The sequence below is a fragment of the mitochondrial genome of Glycine soja, assembly GCF_004193775.1.
Source record: "Glycine soja mitochondrion, complete genome".
Taxonomy (NCBI): Eukaryota; Viridiplantae; Streptophyta; class Magnoliopsida; order Fabales; family Fabaceae; genus Glycine; species Glycine soja.
This window is the reverse complement of record NC_039768.1, coordinates 31,114-50,640: the sequence shown is the minus strand read 5'-3', so window position 1 is coordinate 50,640 and position 19,527 is coordinate 31,114. Positions and strand designations below refer to the sequence as shown.

General features: G+C 45.0%; 7 protein-coding genes and 3 non-coding genes; 3 read left to right on the top strand and 7 right to left on the bottom strand.

The window, feature by feature from the left end:
- Positions 1-192: 192 nt before the first annotated feature.
- Positions 193-3,444, bottom strand: rps10 (ribosomal protein S10). One transcript has 2 exons: positions 3,135-3,444; positions 193-305 (listed from the first exon to the last, which is right to left on the bottom strand). The coding sequence occupies exons 1-2, from the start codon at positions 3,442-3,444 to the stop codon at positions 193-195; spliced, it is 423 nt and encodes a 140-aa protein (YP_009532811.1).
- A 1,118-nt stretch (positions 3,445-4,562) lies between these two features.
- On the bottom strand, positions 4,563-5,114 carry atp4 (ATP synthase F0 subunit b). The gene has a single exon. The coding sequence runs from the start codon at positions 5,112-5,114 to the stop codon at positions 4,563-4,565; it is 552 nt and encodes a 183-aa protein (YP_009532810.1).
- A 1,814-nt stretch (positions 5,115-6,928) lies between these two features.
- rps12 (ribosomal protein S12) lies at positions 6,929-7,306 on the bottom strand. The gene has a single exon. It carries the CDS (start codon positions 7,304-7,306, stop codon positions 6,929-6,931), a length of 378 nt encoding a protein of 125 aa, YP_009532809.1.
- A 48-nt stretch (positions 7,307-7,354) lies between these two features.
- Positions 7,355-7,711, bottom strand: nad3 (NADH dehydrogenase subunit 3). Its single transcript has one exon. It carries the CDS (start codon positions 7,709-7,711, stop codon positions 7,355-7,357), a length of 357 nt encoding a protein of 118 aa, YP_009532808.1.
- Positions 7,712-8,296: 585 nt separating this feature from the next.
- On the bottom strand, positions 8,297-8,379 carry trnY(gta). The gene has a single exon. It is a non-coding gene; the product is annotated as a tRNA-Tyr (tRNA).
- Positions 8,380-8,765: 386 nt separating this feature from the next.
- On the bottom strand, positions 8,766-8,837 carry trnN(gtt). The gene has a single exon. It is a non-coding gene; the product is annotated as a tRNA-Asn (tRNA).
- Positions 8,838-9,520: 683 nt separating this feature from the next.
- orf202 (hypothetical protein) lies at positions 9,521-10,129 on the top strand. Its single transcript has one exon. The coding sequence runs from the start codon at positions 9,521-9,523 to the stop codon at positions 10,127-10,129; it is 609 nt and encodes a 202-aa protein (YP_009532807.1).
- Positions 10,130-11,121: 992 nt separating this feature from the next.
- Positions 11,122-11,192, bottom strand: trnC(gca). Its single transcript has one exon. It is a non-coding gene; the product is annotated as a tRNA-Cys (tRNA).
- A 789-nt stretch (positions 11,193-11,981) lies between these two features.
- On the top strand, positions 11,982-12,284 carry orf100 (hypothetical protein). Its single transcript has one exon. The coding sequence runs from the start codon at positions 11,982-11,984 to the stop codon at positions 12,282-12,284; it is 303 nt and encodes a 100-aa protein (YP_009532806.1).
- Positions 12,285-17,531: 5,247 nt separating this feature from the next.
- Positions 17,532-17,990, top strand: orf152 (hypothetical protein). The gene has a single exon. The coding sequence runs from the start codon at positions 17,532-17,534 to the stop codon at positions 17,988-17,990; it is 459 nt and encodes a 152-aa protein (YP_009532805.1).
- The last annotated feature ends 1,537 nt before the right edge of the window (positions 17,991-19,527 follow it).

The following is a 19,527-nucleotide window of genomic DNA, read 5'->3' as shown; positions in this document are numbered from 1 at the left end:
AGATTCTTTCGTTTCCTTCCTTATCAGAGAGGGGCCCCTTCTTAGGGAGCGGGGCTTATTTCTTGAAAAAGGGGGAGTGAGAGGGGAAGGAAGAATGGAAAGAGGGGTGGGGAAGGTCCGGAAAGCCCTCACTTTATTGATGGATGGGAAATTTGGATCCCCTTTTCTTTCCTCTCCCCCCCCGGTTCTGGTTCAGGAAAGGGTCAACGCAAGGATCTTACTTCGAAGCAATCTCTGGAGTTTTCCCTTATCCGAACGGGTCTTGCAAGAAAATAGGATTTCATATTGAGCTCCAAATATTCGCTATTGGGATAGGATGGTTCCTACTAGCTCTCCCCCCTAAGAACCGCACGTGCGAGTTCCCCCGCATACGGCTCAAGTGGCGAAGGTTTGAGCTCGACCCAAACAACGGCTAACGAGCCCCTATCAGAGAAAGCCTTGGTTAAGTAAAGCGCGTTAGCTCTTTTAAGTTAAGGCGCGCATCCTCTTGCTGGGAGAGGAACGAATCCTTCGCGCTTGGTAAGCGCTTCGCTGTAGCCAAGCTTACTGCTAGCCTATCGCCTAGAGCCAAGCTTCGACCGCGACTGCTCGTAGCTTCTGGGCGCCTTATTCCGTCACCCGAGATCCAAGTCAGCACCGGCAAAGATCTCTTCCTCGCGGCCGGGCCGGCTTGGAAGCAAGCTACCTGTCGCCTATCTCACCCCCTTTCTTATTGCGAGACCTAGATCATTTACTGTCTGGCGATAAAGAGAGGCCACATTCTCGTCGGCGATACAAACATCGTCTCCAAGAATGGCATACCTAGTAAAGCGCTGTCCTGGGTACACCTTCTCTGCACAATAAAACATCACTAAGTGATGTGTTAAAGTGAAGAGAGGCCAAGAAGACAGAAAGCCAAGAGGTTGTCCTACTCTAAAGAATACGACACCTCGAACTGAGCGAAGAAAGGGTACTTCATAGATCTGCTGAAGATTGCATCTAAACAATCTCCAACAGACTTACCAAATAAAGTTCTAATAAGGTGAGTCTTCAGACTGAGGGGCCACCTATCGGTGGCAGACTTCAAGTCAAAAGAATAAACCTTACTGAAACCTTTTCATCTATCCAACGAACGGTCGGAGCTGATTAAAAGTTCCATCCATTGGGATAGACCGAAGCGTGTCCATGAGGAAATCATGAAGAGGCTTCAATACCCTTTGATTCACAAAGTTACCTATGGCGAATATCTCTTACCAGCGCCAGCCTCGGTAGATTGCGATAGTCTACCAGGGGAGCCTGAGTCAATAGACTCACCGAAGTGTCTAGACCCGAAAGAGAGTGGATGGTACTCTCAGCGGTCTCTGTAGACCATGGAGATCTCTCTTCATTCTTTTGGTCATAAGGGTATCGGATAAAGGGGGACCATTGAGGAAACCCTGCATCATAGTCACAATGGCTATTGATGTACAAACCAAACGATTTCATGACGCAGATGGTAGGGTAGAATATTCCTCCACGCGTCTTTTCACCTTTACGGCCTCCACGAAGGTCTCGCTTTCCAAGTTGGCTCCCAACGTACCCCCTGACACAAGGGAGTTGAGAGAAAACTAGGACAGTACCTTAGGATCAGGTCTTTAGAGAAAGCGACAATATCATTTTTTAATTGAGACTGTCTTGGCAGACCGGTGGAAGGGGTGACTATCGATTTCAATATCGATCTGTCAATCCGTTTCGCCAGGCGAATAGCCCGACAAAGACTAAAGACAGATATATATGAACCCATAAGTCGGCCTTCTGATCCTTCTTCATAATCATTTTGCGATGGAAGGAAGGTATAATCTTAGGGTATCCTGACCTCGTCAGAGACACTGGCACAGGTAATAAACTGTGCGACTGACTGACCCCTGCATACGCTTGCTTACAGCAAGTAGTTGTTTTAGATATAAAGCAGTAAACAGAGGGCCAGATCGTCGGTTTAACTGAATGACCTGTTTGGCTACGAGGTATGCTCCTATACAGAGTTCCTTGGTCAGACCGTCGGTAGCTATTATTAGTATCTATAATACTAATTAATAAGATTTTCCAAAATCTTGTGCCATTTGATGGTCTTAAGAGACAACAGTTTGTCAAACAAATACCTGGAAAAATTCATTTTCATGTCTTTCCTTATCCGGTTTGGGTACCTGATGCAGAAGTCAGTCATTGGACTAACCTCCACTGGGATGGCTTCCAGATCACCGCCCTCAAATGTCAATACTCAAGTATAAGACATTTGCGAATCCAACCGGATTCATTTGACAAACTGGTTTATCTTAATAAACACCAAAACTCGCCTAAACGACTGAATGTCGCATCAGTCGTGGGGGGGCACCTAGTTAACCAAACCAAACAAATAGGACTCCATGTGTCGTGGAGTGAGGTTAAACAACCAAATGTTGAGATAGAAGACCCAGATCTCTCCGGATCTGTATCTCGCTACCGATTGTTCGCCTCATGGACAGTCGGCACCTTTTCTGGCAATCCGACCGCAAAGGGTGATTCATCCCTTACACCAACTGGGTGTAAAACCCCAGTCGATGCCACCCCCTTTCTTATTATTAGTAAGATAGGTTGCCCCTTTCCCCTTTCTCTAAGAAGAAGGTAAGCATCCCTCACTGCCGATCTCAGCTGGGTGAGCCTTCGCTTTTTGGATCGTCTTCTGCCCAATGTCAATCAATGTGGTACCCTCCCGTTTTTGGTTCCCATTGGGTTTACCTTGTTTACAGGTCGACCCCATGGCAGCAAGAAAAAAAAGGCGATCTTGTGCTATACTCCGGTGATCTCTTTCCTACCGAGGCACGCAAACCCCCATCGTGTCCCAGATCACATTCCGTAAATCGAAAGGGGAAGCCTACTCATCCATCAGCTCCTCTCGTAGATCGGTGCGGTTTTACGAAGCGTCTAAGCACAGTTCACTCGCGTTGATCAATCAAGAGCTTTGCCGCCACTCCTTAAGGTTACCTGTTGTATCAGACACTTCTCTCATTCTTTCCCACGCTTCATACCCCCATTTCTTTTCTTTCTTAAGGTAAGGTAAAGGGCCAGGCATGGTGGGGTAGGAGCATTCTGCCGGCATTTTGGCTTGACCAAGAAGTCTTATGTCCTCCGAGTCGCACGGCGTTTTAACCGAAAGAACTTCTTGCGCAATTCATGCTTTTCTGTTTTTATGATCAGAAATTTTTTCTTTATTTCCATTTCAAATTGTTCTCTGGACTTTTTATCAATATGAGGTGATCGTAACACAGTATATAAGACTCGTGATTCAGGCAATCCAATCTTCCGTGTGTAAGGCTGAAGCCCCCCAAAATGGTTTTCCAAAAATGGGTGATCAAAAGATCGAATCACTATGCGTATCTTGGTGGTCGTTACTTTTGGTGGTCTTTCTTTTTGGCTGACTCCTCTTCCTGTTCTATTGATCAGAAGCATCCAGCAGCGCCACGCCAGTAGAAAGAGTTAAGCTACTAAGCTAAGCTGCTGTTGTGGAACTCGGTAGAAGCGATTTGCCGCTTCCGCCTCTCTAGGCTTCACAATGGCTCCCCCCCTATATAGATAGAATTCAAAATGAGTCTTCTCCCCTCCACTATAATTAATATAAGAAAGAAATCCGAAAGATAGGAATTTTCAATTCCGAAGGATTACCCTTTAGTTTGAGCAGGGGGCTTCGAGTCCTGTGTTGACAAAGATCAGATAGGATCCTGCTGTGATCCTCGATCTCTTCCTGAATATTGATCAACGTTCTATCGATAATTCAATTAAAGATCGAGTCAAGGGAGAATGCTGCTTTAAAAAGAAACTAATAAAGAGAAAACGAATTCCATGAATTAGGAGACCTAATCGAATCCCCAAATCCATCTCTCATTAGCGAAAGCTACCTACCTAGTTTTGCTGAAGCTCTGCCAGTATAGCACGGTGCTCTTTTTTAGTGTCTTTAAATTCGCTGAACACTTCCAATACCTCACCACACCGATTTCACAGCTCGATTAGAGCAGCTCTACTTTCTTTCTTCGCAGCTTTCGAGCCTTATCTTTCTTGTCTTGCTTGCTCTTCTTTTTTTAAAGAAATTGCTTGAGCGGCTTTAAAAGAAAATCTTACCTTTAGCATAGCAACGGCAGGAGTCTTTCTTAGTGCAATACCTTCAACAACCCTTAAAGCGTGCGGGCGGCCCTAGCTAATCTAAAAAAGTTGCGAGATTGAAAGGTCCAAAGGACTAAGCTTCACCCAGTACGCAACTCGGTTTTCCGCCCGAACGACCCTAGCGTACAGAAAAGAAAGAAGTAGTCCTATTCGAAAACGAAATTTCAGTCCTAGTAGGTGCGATATTGAAGGCCTTCACGGGCTTACTTAGTGCTTGTGCTAAGGAGTTCAGGGCTAAGGGCTGGAGCGTAGGAAGCATTGGCTCTCAGAACCCCCGGAGGGAACTAACTCCTTTCTTGCAAAGCAGCTTCATGAGAAAGAAGTGCAGCAAGTACTTTTTGAGAAAGAAGTTGTCTGTGTCTTGGATCCGCTCTTCTGTTAGCATGAACATGAATTAGATTCTATTCGTCTTATTTATTCTTAAGAGAACCCCCCACCCGAACCATTCTTAAGACCACCAAGCTCTCTCGAATGAGTTCTATTTTTTCTGCTTTCGAGATACACTGGGGGCAAAATCTCCTCCTAACTAATAAGTGAAACTTTGTGCCTAGATCGTCCTGAAGACGGATGCGACGGGAAGAAGTGGCATTTGGAAGTGTTGCTGACTTAACATTTAGGTTTCGGCATAACAAAGCTTGCACTGTCTTTTCGCACTTAGGCGCACAGCGTGCCATTGGTAATGATTCTACTACGGTGCCACAAATTCGCAAACTGATCCTAAGTAATCGTTGTTGTTCATTAGATTCCGGAGGAACTACTTCGTTAGGATTGGGGAATTGCTGCGATTCTTCCTGAATAGCCTGGATTCTCCCGTCGAGAGTCACTTTGAAAGTCTTACCTAAACTCTTCCGACTGAATATGATGAAGCCTATAAAACAACGAGCTACTATCATTTCTTCATTATAGATTGAGATCTTCTTCGAACTTAATGCACAAATAGATGGAATAGCAGCAAAAAGCATCTTTCTAGCTTGCGTGGAACTCAATCTCATTTAGTTAGAAAGGTAGTTAGAAAGGTTCTATCTATCTTTCAGCAACTGAACGGGAAGTGGTTTAGGAAAGGACTTTCGAATCAATCGGATGCGCTCGCCCAGCGAGAAAGGCCCTGACCCTGCCAACCAAGTCAAAATCAAAAAGAAGAGAACTTCGTATTTTGGTAATTCTCTAGGAGTCATGTTTAACCTTGAATGCTATTAATAAATTCTACAGCAATAGTCCCTCGGACTCGGAAAGTGATAACGAAAATGGCTAACCCAATAGCGGATTCCGCAGCTGCCACCGTTGAAACCAATGAAGCAAATGATTGACCCATCATATCATCCGAAGCTATTACGACCAGCGCGGTTGTTCTTATTTCATTTTCTTCTTCCAAGCCTGTCTTTCCATAATAAGTACTCGCTCCGCGCTATTCCTCTTCCCTTTCGATCCGGTTAAGGGGTCGTAGATAATGGGGAGCTTATCTTAAGATTGAGATACCCAAAAGCCTAGAATTTGTCTAGAACTTGTACCGAGCTTGACTCCCCGAAAAATGCTCTACCCTTACTGGATTGCGTTAAAGGACTTAGCAATTGACATCTCAAGTCCTCCGGTCGAGTTGGAAAACAACCCTTGAGACCTACGAGCTCCTAAAACAAAGAAATAGACAGACTTAGACGAGGGCATCTTGAACCCCTCTCCCTACGGTCGAGTTAGCCCATGACCTCAAGATCAAGAAGAGCCAGCCATACATAGAAGACAAGGGAAGACCTTGCTCGACCAAATGAACGTAGCAGCAGCATCATGAGATAGAACCCGGTCCTTTGAGGGATCCCTAAATCCTTAAGTTAAGTCCCAAAATGGATACGGACCCCTCTCCCCTTGAGAATTTGATTTATTTGGTTATTGCGGAACCAGCGTTCTCACTTTGCCAACTTTGTTTGTTTGAAAAGAGAGATCTATGATCCCCCTATTACCATAAATAAAGGAAAGATCGGAAATAAAAAATGTCTATGAGCCCTATGGCCTTTCACTCCCGGAATGTTAATCCAAGGAAGCACTTACCGGACATCTATATCTAGGGCTTTTGAAACCGGAGATCCTTCTTTTGGGAGGCTAACAGCTAAGTAAAGGCGCCTTATCTTTCTAATCAGGTAGGTTTGAGCAAAGGCCATAGCTATTATAATCATTGCCAGCAATACCGCCACAAATCCGCCTTAGCCTCAGGTAGTTGATACTTTCAGGGGGAGCAGGCTCATCATTTCGACAAAAGTCGTCTAACTCTTAGTAATGGCTTCCATCTCAAAAAAATCTTTTTTCTTTTATTTTTATATTAATGGATCATTCTCAATTGGCAGAAGGCCTTTCAACCGGCTCTCCACCTGCGACCTGGAAAGAAGATCCACCTACTGAGCTTTCTTTCAGGGCAATGAGATTGCTTAAGTCTACCTTGTACTAGCTTACTTTATAAGGGTTAATGCTCATTTGGTGATTAGCTCACTTGTAAAATCCAATGCCAATAAGAAATCCCAGAATAAAGTTAGAAGGGATAGAGATTGCCCTTCATTGGGGCGATCGGAGTGAGAATACCGTAACAAGCTTTAAGGGAGTAGGCCCGGGAAAACCGGGAATCGATACCGGAGATTGATGACCAGCAACGGACAAATGACTTACTAGAATAAGATTTTTTTCACTGATCCGCTAAACCTCTCCTGCTTTCACTATTCTATTATATATAGGGCGAGTGACTTCGTACCTCTCCTGACCGAGAAAAAAAAGAAGTTCCAGAGGCATCCTCCATTCATATCGATTTGGGTTTTTCTGCACCATATTTGGATCTGCCTCTTCTTCGATCCGGAATTCCCAACAAATCCTTGACTCCTCGAATACAATGGGATTTCACACCTGGCAAATCTTTCACTCTACCTCCTCTTATTAACACCATAGAATGTTCCTGCGAATTATGACCTTCGCCCGGAATGTGAGCAAATATATCATGTCGATTGCTCAATCGTACTTTGGCTATCTTACGTGGAGCTGAATTTGGTTTTTTCGGTGTTCTCGTTGAAACACGCGGGCGTACTCCTTGCTTCTGGGGACATTGATCCGAAGCTCGAGTACGGTCCGTGCGCCGTTTTTCTTCTCTACCATGACGAATCAATTGATTTAATGTAGGCATCGCTCTTTCCTTTGTCCTTCCTCCCTATTTTTGCCCTATCACTAGTGATTACTCCCGATCCGAAGCACCCCTTTTCCATTCATAGAGAGATCCAATCGTCAAAATCAATAAAAAGGCCATCATAGACCAAGATCCAAACGGATCAATCTTGTTGGGAGGTACTGCCCAAGGAAAGGAAAAGGTTACTTCCGGATCAGGAATAATAAATAAAATGGAAACAAGATAAAATCGTATATCGAAACGACTTCTGGCATCACCGAAAGGATCGAAACCACATTCGTAGGCCGACAATTTTTCTGGATAGGTCGAACTATTGGAAGCAAAGGGAAAAGGAAGACCGAGTAAGATCAAAGAAACTAGCAGACTGATCACTAAATAGATACAAATAGGTGCAAATTCTGACATTACCACAAACCACTTGGTTCTTTCGCTCCTTGCTGGCGGAGCGGCATACCGAAAAAAAAAGGAAAAAGCCCTTTATCGGTATCGGATTCGAACCGATGTTGCCTATTTCTTAAGGGCGAACTGATCGACTTGCATGTGTTAAGCATCTTTCTCAAAGTAGCATGATTGGACCTTCCTCTTTCTCTTACTTAGATAGAGGAGAGAGCACGTAAGACTTTCTTTTATACGATCTTTCTTCTCTTATTTTATTGTTAGTTAAGAGCACCTTTCCTAAGCCTATCGTATGTATCGGCTTGGCTTCGTCCAGAACCAAGGAGGCATTCTGGCGGGCGCGTGCGTGTAGGAAGGCCGACCACTACATAAGCTAAAAGACTACGACGACTACAACGGAAGCGACTCGCTTCTATTCTCGTTGGGATTGGATATCTCTGGGGAATCTATAGATCATAGTAGTTCGCCAACCTCTCTAACTAACATACGATACAATTTCACTTCACGGCACGGAAAAGAAAGAGCTTCGCTCGGTGGGCCTTCCTGCGCTGACGAATGCCTCCTTTCTCTTCGAAGAAGTCTACAACAAACCAGTGGGAGAGGCAGGATTCGAACCTACGTAGAAAAACTTCAACAGATTTACAGTCTGTCGCTTTTGACCACTCGGCCACTCTCCCCTTCCCGGGCCGAGGCCCCCCTCCATCAATGGGTTCTAAGAAGGAGGGATAAAAACCTGAAATAAAGCTTATTGATTTGATTGAAGGGAACTAATACTCTTTTTTAGCTTAGCTAGCGTTCCGCTAGTCATTTAGTCAGTTCATAACAATCTCTGTACAAAGGGCAAAGCTTCTACGACAGCTCCCCCCTAGTCGCTTCTGGCGAAGCTGCGAGTTCATGAGCAAGTGAATTGAACGAACCAAGTTCCTAAACTAAAAAAGGGAGTAAGAAATAGAAAAAAAATCAACAAGAAACTTCCCACTTTGGATGTCCCACGATTCTGCTAGTTTAGAAACTAAGGGGAAGGACAGGGGTCGCTATTACAGATTTCGGAATCAATAAAATTCTCCCCAAGTAGGATTCGAACCTACGACCAGTCAGTTAACAGCCGACCGCTCTACCACTGAGCTACTGAGGAACAACGGGAAATTCGAGCTCAAGCCGACTCTCGTTCTTTGGACACCAACCTATGACCGAACAAAAAAGGGTTCGTCACTCTTTTTCACATACACCGGGAGAAAAGGTTACGATAGCAAGCCCCTCCTCGGCCGGAGAGCCTCCAGGACAAGGGGGCGGCGGTCAACCATCCACTCTCGAGATTCATATTGATCAATCGATCTCCGCGTCCTGCCAGTTCGCTAAGTAGACTCACTCTCCCGAGGGGCAACAATGGAACTCTTCCTGCCAAAAACAAGGGACCTACTTCTTATCCTAGGAGTTAGCAGGTATGATTGCCTCTCTGTCTCTCCGAGTTTCTACTACTAATTAATAAGTAGCACTTCTGCTATTCAATCATAGAATCGATTCCGATCAAGCTGAAAGATGAAAGAAAAAAGCCCTATATATATTAGCTAGCGCCCTGCAATCAAAAAACAGCGCTAACGAGCAAGAAAAGGCCCCTTACTTTAGTATAGATAGGCGAAGGTTTGAGCTCGACCCAAACAACGGCTAACGAGCCCCTATCAGAGAAAGCCTTGGTTAAGTAAAGCGCGTTAGCTCTTTTAAGTTAAGGCGCGCATCCTCTTGCTGGGAGAGGGACGAACTTTCTCAAAGTCAAGTTTCTCGCTTGTTAGTCAAGCTTTGAAGCCCCTACTTTCTTTTATGGATTGTTGGGATATTAGAAGAAGCGCAGGTTTGGAACGGAACCCTATACAAGGGGCTTTTCCCCAACCTATATATACAAGGTGCTGGTCTCGATCTCGCTTGGCGGTGCCCCTCTCGATGATTGTTGACTCAACATTGATTTCGTGCTTGAGTTGGAGGGCCCTCCATCCATCGAGTCAAGTAATTCGCTATCGGAAAGATTGCCGCCGCGTATCTCATGCTTCTTGTTTATCCGAATCGGTTCCTAGTGTCAGTCAATCAAGATTCGCCATCAAGAGAGGGAAGAGCCTTGACTTTCGGTTAGGCCGGTCTCGTCATTCATGCAATTCTCCCGTCCATCGATCGATCACGCGAGCATCCAGTCAGCACGCACATAGCGAACGAAAAAAGCGTTCATCCTGGATTCTCTTCCTCAATCAAAATGTCTATAAATTGATACCTATTCATTCGGTCAAAGTCTCCACGGGCCCCTCTACTGAGAGGTGCACCATGTTGATAGGAATCGGCAAAGACCTTCTTGTACACGTCCTCGAGGGCAGCATTCATGGCAATCAGAACGTCTTTCTCCCGAGGGCATGGTATGGCTTTGTTCTTGGTGTTGTTTAATAGAATAGATGTCGAGTGCCGCTTTTCCCCGTCCGAGAATATCCATCTGCTCTAACTGGGCGAGCTAGAATCCTTATGTCAGGTTGGTTGTTCAAAAGACATTTCTTTTCTCTTTACCCTTTGCATCTTCATCTTTTCGAAAGCCTAGACCCATTCTTCTGGATCTTTATTAGTCCTAGGTGCAAAGCCTCTTCAATCAATAAAGACCTCTTTCTCCTCCACTCCATTTCTCATTTGGTTGATTGAAAGAGGATAAGCGCTATCCATTGAGTAAAGGGAGGGTTTCCTACACTACAGTGATTCGGGCGGCGGTTGGTGGCCCCTTCGAGAGTTGCGGGTCCTTGCCGCTGCATGAGTGGTAGCTCACGCTCAAAACTCCTCCGACACGAGTCCTAGTCGTTGCGCTGCGGTCCGTTTCCCGGCTTCGCTTGCGCGATTTTTTGCACTTATTTGATTATTGGTTTCATCCCCGACCCTAATGAATCGAGTATGTATGAAGGGGTCAGTCAAGCGGTTCGGGTTCTCGGTCGGTTCCCGTTCGCCCGCCCCCCCTCATAGTCCATTAGTGGGTAGGGTGGTCAACTTAGAGGGCGCCCGCCTCCTCTTCAGACGTGTCTTCGACAACCTGGCGGTTGTTCGGTCTCCGCTTTTGGAGGCGGGAGTGCTTGGTCGCTGGGGTTTCCTTTTCCTCAACCAATTCGGTTGTGTCAGCCCTGAGATTGGTTGGTCTAACATTTATGAGCTGGCTGGACAAAGATGGATGGAAGGTAAGATAGATTGGAGTTCAAGTGGCACAGGACCTTCGATCGACCATGGGGCGTATTCTACCCTTACCGAATTCATTCTATTGAAGCGTAACGTAAAACTTCTCATGTTGCATTTCTTTGGTTTGGAAGTTCCAGGATGTTGTCTGTGGATTTCTAACAAAGGAAAGCCCCCCCTTTTTTATTTATGCCATTTAATTAAAGTTCCGTGCTGCTCGCCACTCCCCGAGGCCAAGGACGGGGTCGAACCGTCATTCCAGGATTTGCAGTCCGATACATTTCCATTATGTTACCCAGCCAAACCCGCCACCTCATGTGCCAAAGTCAAACGGTTGTTCTTCCTTCCCCGCTCCCTCTTTTTCTACATATGCGGGCGGAGCACTCTATATGACCGGCGGCGGGTTACCAGAGAAGAGGGGACAACTTCTTTCTCCCTTGCCTTGCTCCATTTTCCTTTTCTGATTGAAAGTCGCAAGCCACTCCACTACTGGTACAGAGGCCAGAAGGTTGCTTCCTCCATATGTTCAGGCAAAGAACATCTAGAAGCTAGCTTTTGTCTTGTAAGCAACCATGCCTAAGATAATATAATAGAATTTAGCTTACCAAAGCAAAGTGGTCTTACTAAAAAAAGTCAATAAGCAACCAGTTCCGTTCCAAGTGACATGGCTTTTCACTATTCCTTATTCCTTTCCAGAGAAGGTAGCTCATCCAGCCCAGCGGATCCATTGTTTATGCGGCAGTGCGATGCAGCTGAAAAACGCCCTTAGGTATAGGTTGGGGAAAACTCCAAACAAAAAAGGGCCTTCTTCTTCCTTATATTAAATATAAGTTTTAGAAAGGGGCACCCCCTAAATTACAAGCTAGCGCGCAACGGCTGAAAAGCCGTTGTTGCTTGCTGCTTTTTTTTGCAGGCTCGAAAATCTCTCTTTCGCCTCTCCTCCCTGTCTCCATTCTGGTTGATTCGCTTCTTCCTTCGCGCAAGCGCTTGGTTCGCCCCTTTTGTGTTGCATTTTTTTGTGATCCTCCGCTTCAGTTTGCGTTTTTCGGATAGCCGGGATCCGACGTTGATTTCCTATTTATTTATTTAAATGTCAGCTCCATGTTTTGGGCGGCCCATCTGGTTAGTTCAGCTATCACTGCTGGAAGCCCCTGCGGTTGTTCGGCTGCGTACTCCCCGTTCGCGTATCTCACACTCCCCATCTTTTTTTTCATATTTCATCTTTCTACCGGTCGGCTTCGTGCAGATAGATGTTTGCCGGGGGAGATTGGTGCTCCTGAGGTATGCCCTTCCGGTGGGTTGTTATATTCTCTGTCTATTTCATCCAGTGTCCGCACTGCGTCATAAAATCTTCGTCTTCGATCTCTCTTCGCAACGCAATAAAGAAGTCTAACAGTTTCTCTCGGCATCTGTCTTTTAAGTCATTGATCTCATATCTATAAGCAGGGGGGTCTGCGTTCACTATTAAGCCTACGCCCGTCCATTCCTTTCAAGCTTGATCCCGCCCTTAGACTCGTTACGCTGTTCGCCCACTTACTTAAAGACTCGTTGGCTCCGCGCTCTATTCGGTCGGAACCCGGTTTGAGAACCTTCTCTCATAGATTCCTTTCACCAAGTCATCGCCAGCAATCAGCTCTTATCCCTTGGTGTGGTGTCAAAGGGCGAGTTCCTTTCTTGTCTTGCCCAAAAACTTGCTTTATTCTCATTGGAGAAAGACTCTCCCGCGGCAAGGTTTTACACATAGGGCCAGCTGCTTTATCTCGCTTGCCGTCCGTCTAGCGCCTTTCTTTCGGTTGGGGTCCGTCCCGGGGCTTAGACCGCTTGGGTTCTATTTTTCTCGAAGGCAGTCAACGTGTCAGCCATTCCTCTCCCATTAGACTTGTAAATCCTTTGCTCTTTTTCCTTCTCTCTTCCAGTTCTCTCCCTCTCATTTTTTTGACAGGGGCGGAGAAAACCACTCTATCAATAACAAGAATACAGTAGCAATTCAGTTTCAAATGGTTTGAGCTTGGAAGCAACCTACTATCTATCGATAGGCTAAAACAGACTGCTATTGGCTGCTTTGCCTATCTATTCTATTATGGCCGGCTTGGAGACATAAGAGGAAGACCGTCATTTCTATCCGGGTACGATCCTTCATTCATTCGTTGAACCTTGGGGATAACCATTAGCATTGAGGTCAATCACCACACCACCTCTATCATACGACATTACATGACGCGAGAGTGCATGGTCAACACACACCTACCTAAAGCGCCTACGTTCCGCTTGCAGCCAATACAAGCACAACCTAACTTGCACGAGATTCAACAACCGAAACTACTGGTAGTCCCGAGGGGACGGCATCCTCAAAAAAGAAAGAGTTAGCAGTACTGAACAAGCGAGTCATCGGTCGGGGGAAAGAAAAGGACCGCCTTTAAAAAGAAAAAAAAAAGTGATAAGGTCCGCCTTCGGGCTTTGAAAAAAGGCTTCGTACCATCAAGAATATATAGATAGATTGACTCGCGGTTAGGTTAGTAGTATGCGACAAGCAGACCAAACGCCTCCCTGGGCCTCCCGGCTGTAAGTCAGCCAGAAAAGAAAAGAGACTTGCTATTTCCCCAATAAAATAGCTTTAATAAAGTGAAAGATCTGATTGTTACAGAAGACCAGATCGAGGGATGAAATCTACTCTACCGGACAATCAAAGGCTTAAACCCTGGTCGAAGCGAAGCGCATGCGATGAGGGAAGAGAGAGACCACCAATGCAAGTGGATCGACTTAAGCATCGATTTCGAAGGCGACAACATGAAGCATGAAAATAGAGCCAGCCACTTTTTATCGTTAATAATGTTACAAGCAACAACGATAAAATACGCTCTTGGATGCATGCCCCTATCTCCCACCCATCGTCCTGATCTTGGCTTGAAGTATCCAAGTAGCGCTAAAACGAAAAAGCGAACTATTGGAATTCTTGTCTTGGGCTTAGCCCTCTTTTACACCAACTCAATAACAAGCGCCGAACAAGGATGAAAGAAATCACATTACTAATCAAAATTTATTCATTCAACCATTCATATTACGTTATGGCAATCCTACACGCCGTCCGTGCAAGCAGGATACCGCGGTCAATGCTGTAAACAGACCTAGCATCATGCCATCAGAGCTCAATTCAAGCAGAATCGGAGAAAGGCTTCAAGTCAGTCCCGCGAGCTAAGAAAGTTTTTTAGTAAGGCTGGGATATTCTCCTTTAAGTTTAAGTCAGTACCCAGAAGCAAGGAATTAGAAGTAAGCAGAAGAGGAAGGCTCGAACTTGCAGTAAGGAAAGGGGAAATGAGACAAAGGCTAACTAAGGACCTCTATCTCTAAACTCTAAAAGCTGGAAAGTGCTGACTCCAGGCCTTATCCTACACCCTTGGATTACATCATTACCTACTTAGACAATAGTCAGTCAAGAATGAAGAGAGATGGGAATAAAAGAAAGCAGACGAGAATGTAAACAGAGAAAGACGACTGAAAGCTGGCATGGGTAAGTCACTCCTTGCTTTATGGCTTACAGGAGTACTTGACTAGCCTGCTTGACTCGCATCTCTACTTCTCTTTCAGAGCCTGCGCCAATGAGTAAGGGATTCGCAACGGATATGCTCCAAAGAAGAATACTTCCCTATAGCAGTTTCTGCTCATATAAGAGGAAGTACTGAGATTGGATATTCCTATCCCTAACAAGTATAGACTCTATCTTCTATTAGGAAAGAGTCAATCACCCGTAACCGCAAATGCTACAGTAACTGCTCCAACCGAACCCTCACTAGTTGCAGCGGATGAGCGATAGCCTTTTTGTGTACTTGCTTGCCTCAACTCAATCTTTCACAGCTTCCTCAGTGCGGAATAGAGCAAGCCAGTGAATTGACCCTTACTAGGAAGATTGGTAGGACGGGAGGATAGTTGTACTGCTTGCGGGGATACCTCAGCATATAGATTGGATTGTGGAAGGTTGATCTCGAGATTGGCTTTCAAACTATGTTCTAGTTCATACCGTGTAAAAGAACAGGACTTTATTCATTTCGATTTCTGGAATTAGCCATTCTGCTCTATTGGGTTCAAGTCCTTCTGGATTGGGTGAAGATGGAAGAGATTGGTGGGATACCATTGGGTGGAACTCACTCGAAGCAGGAAATCTTAGAAAATAAGCGAGACCTCATCCGAGGAAATAAAGGGTTAGGTTGGAAATGATTCAACTAAAGCTCCCTTTATTAGATCAAGTCACTATCGTATCGGGGCGGATTGCTATCAGGTATAGGATTTCATCCTGCCCTGGGTTCGCTTTGAAGACCGCACAAACCCTCGCTGAGGGAGACATAGGAAGGAACTTCGGTTTAACGACTTGCCCTTTTCCATTCAAGTCTTCTTTCTATCTAGGCTTCAAGCTCCGTGATTGGATTCATCACTAATCTGTTACGATCACCTCATTAAAGACCTAGCTTCCTTTCATTGTGAGCTTGCCCTTAAACTAAGGGATTCTGTGAAATTTGATATTAGTTATGCAACATAACCAGGAGAGACTTTTCCCTAGCAAGCTCCTACAGCAGCTTATCTAACTGGAAGGGTTCTTTCATATTTCCTTCTTCTTGCTTCCCTTCTGCGCTTGCCTCTGCCTTCTTATTCACCAAACCTTCTTATTCTCGTTTCCTCATTATCCCATTCCCTGTAGTAAGAAAGGGGGGAACCTTCTCTCTCAAAGAAGCTAGTCTAGTAAGGAGATACTTATAAAAGAAAACAAAGAAGCTAGCTATATAAGGAAGCAATCGCGCGCATAGCACTCAAGCAAGGGTGCTGTAGGGAAGAGAGGAGATAGAGCACAGCGCTCAGAAAGAGGCTAAGCTAGGGTTGCTACTGGTTTTGAGGTCATCGATGAACCCAGTTCCCGCTCTACCTTTTCGGCTTAGTCACTCTCTCGTCGTTCCGATTAAAGGATTGAACAAGAAGAGTTGCTACGTGTAACATAAAGAAGACTTTGAACCTGGGCTTCCTCTAACAAGAGAAGAAGCCATTAGTAGTCCAGGTTAGGCTTTCGGTTTAATACCAATCTCCCGCAGAGTATAAAACAATAATAGTTGTATGGGCTCAGCCCTAGTTCTTAAGGCGAAGTATCACATGAAAGAGAAAAGTCAACATGAGACTCGAAAGACGCTCGGCGATAAAGAAAAGAAAATGACTCTTTCTTCGGTGGACATGGCGGAGGCTCATGCACTTACACTTAGGAAAGGTTCTGACCTGGCTTTTTCTCTACAGCTATCTTCTGTTTGTATGTATGAAAACAGATTCATCTCAGGTCTTGAAAGCTTTTCATAGTCAAAAGTCGTCTACAGATCGCAGTCTGAGGCCTATTGTTAGTGATGTGCAGCAACTCCGGATGTCCCACCACAGCTGGTCGGTATAAAGGGTGAACAGATTAGCCAATGCTTCGGCCGATTGGGTGGCAAAGCATCTTCCTGACTGACTGTGTCGACCTTACTGGGTGCAGAGTCCTCCACCAGCTATTCTTGCTATTTTAAGAGAAGATCATCATTGTCTGACTTAGGCCTTGATGTCTTTTGATTTCAGCTTTCAATGCCCGGAATAGGAACTGAGATGATTCGATAGTGGGAACTCATGAGCGCTCATCCATTCTATGCCGGGAACCTCGTAACTATGCCAAGCCCGACCTGGGGAGATTAAGCTACTAAACGGTCAAGAAAGACGTCGCTTGCTTGTTGTTGTGGGAAAGCTTTGTTAGCTATGAGTTCTTCTGTTAGCTTCCGGCTTATCCTTAGCTGTCTTTAGCAAAGGGGTATCATACGAAAATGAATCCCACATTTTAGCTCTCATCTCAGAGTTATAATAGAAATAGAAGGCTTAGTTAATGAGCTTATCGTGATCTAGCGGACTCCTCCCAGGCATCTCCTGCCTATCTCACTTTCCTAAGACTAGCTAACAGGTAATTCATATTAATTCTTTAATTCGTCATTTATATAGGGTTCATAAGCTAAGTGACGGTAGATTGTTAATTCAATTCCCTTCCTTTTTTCTTATATTCCCTTCGCGAGTAGGAGTTAGAAGTGGAAGAAGCATCTTTAGCTAATTCATCAACAGGAAGAGTTAGCTGACGTCAGAATTATATCAATGCAATGTCAGAAAGGAAGAACAGATACCAAAGAATGCTAATACCTATAGAAGAACAGGAAAAAAGTCTCCATTCGACTATTTCATTCAACTCTATTTATTATGATTCTTCTTATCGTTCGTGACCAATTCCTTATTAATAAAGCTCACTGAACTGTCCTCCCGTGTGGACTGGCAACCTCTTGGATATCTCGCTTCTTGGCCGCTCTTTACACTGTCTCACCATTTGGTGGTGTGCGGAGAAGATATATCCGGGGAAGCGCTTTGATAAGTATGCTATCCTTGGTGACTAGATTTGTATCGCCGACTCAAAGGTGGCAGAAGTCTACCTATCTACACTTAACTTAAGGATTTAGGTGTGACTATATCACTTCCTAAGTCTTTAGTCTCAGATGTGGGTGGCGCTGAGTTTGCTAAGAAGTTTAGGTGTAAGAATTTAACAGTGGATTTATCCCCTGTTTCTATTCGAAACCTGGCTAATTCCCATACAATACACTCCATGTATTCCCTTTGTCATCTCTATAAGATACAGAGGTTTTCCACTCTATGTCGATTGTATGGTATTGGTTATAGGCTTCTTTGTAAACTTAACCACACTAAGTCGTCTACAGTCTTACGGCTGAAGGCGATTTGGTTAAAGGCTAAGCTACCTTTCGAGTTGTGGCTTGGCCAGTGCTGTCCTGTCGACCCTTATTTAAAAGGTCGATTGATCTGGAAGCTTCAACAAGCTTTCAGACCTAAGGATCTTGTGGTGCCTCCAACGAGTACTTATAAGTCTGAGACTTTTGAGTACTTAGAGGATATGACACTTCTAAGATCTTGGACTGAAGCCTGGCTCAAGTACGTCAGGTGGTATTACGCTACTGCTTTATCCCCAGATGTTTCCATCGAGGATTTTATCCAAGCTCCTGTTGTTACTACTCGCTCTTTCCAGCGAGTAAAGAGTTTCCACTTCTGACCCGTTTCGGTCTGGTCAGTCCCAAGGTGATCTTGTTGGGTGTCTGTTTCTGATCAAGCTGAACTTTCTTTGTTGGAAGGGAGTGAGAACCTCTTTGATGCTGAGGTTGCGGCTCATCGAGAACTGTTGCGGGGAGACCATAGCTGAGGCTGGGCTTGATCCTAAACCTCTAACTATCCTAGGTTCTAGGTTAGGTGGAAGTGAAAAGACTAAGGGAGATGCAGATTACAGCATTGCTGATTCAGAGGAGATTACTGATATTGTGGGGACAAATTTAATTTTCATGACAGGCCCTGTTATTGATCTCCTTCTGGTCATGCAGCATAGGGTTCCATGACTGGAAGAGCAGGTAAGATGAGTGAGAAGCAGCCGCAACCCTCTAGGACAGTTAGAAAACGAGGAAGCCCGGGAATGGGGCGCAACTACGGTCAATCCAATCAATGAATCTAGCAACATGGAATGTTAGGGCCCGGAAGAAGCACTTTGAGGTCAGTTATTAAAAATAAATCAATATTGCATTCTTGGCCTGGCGAGACTAAGAAGAAAGCGTAAAAAATGAAAGCTAGATTTCTAATTTGGACCCCGAGTGACCCAGCTACATCAAAGGAAATTCCCTGGTGTTCACTCTAGTTCCTAACTCATTTACGCTGTAGGCATAGAGCTATTGGAATGCTTTCATAGGCTAGGGGGGGGGATAACTCTTAATTAAGTAACTAAGCCCCAAGGCTAGCGAAGGAAAAGGAAGTTACATTAGGGCAACAACTCCTGACTCGAGGGTGAGAATAGGAATCGAATAGATTGAATCAGAAATGCACTTAGAGAGAGGCTTAATAACCTGAATAAGGGCTACCAAACGTTAGCAAGGCAAGGTTCGGAGCGAAGAAAAGAAGGAAGCAGTCCTTCCGCTGCACGAGCATCGACAAAGAGAGAGTTTAGATCCATTAGCCAATCCAATCACCAGAAAGAGCGAAAGGGAGATGAGAAGGAAAATCAAATAGAAAAGCACTAAGAATCCCAATCCCAACTGACCCAGATAGCATACAGTGAAGTAGATGCTGAATTCTTTCCAATAAATATCTCCCCAAGAGGTTGATGCATTCAGTAAAGATGAAGTAAGCATGTCCCTTTTCTGGCAGCAAGGCCGGGCCCGAGTAGTCAATGGTTGCTACCGCTTCTTTCTTCTGTGCTTCCATTTCTACTTTCCCGAATATCTATTGGTTAATTCCACCTTAGATCTAAGGTTGGGGGGAGCCTATGCTAGTCTTCTAACGTTCCCACCTTTCCCTGCTCAAAGACCTCACATGCCCTCCTTTCTGTCCGGTAAGGGAGATGGTAATTTATCCCCCCGTCCCAGGGCTAGTAGTTCAAGTGTAATTCCTTTAAAGATCTGAGACTTGTCTCGAAAGAGCTGCTTAAAAAGGCGGACATCTTACTTCCTTTTGATGGTAGTTAGGGTTCGGCCAGGTCAATAATAGGTTCTGGGCTAGTCCTTCCTCTCCTAAAGGTCTACTCTTTTATACCAGTGCAAATCAGTCTC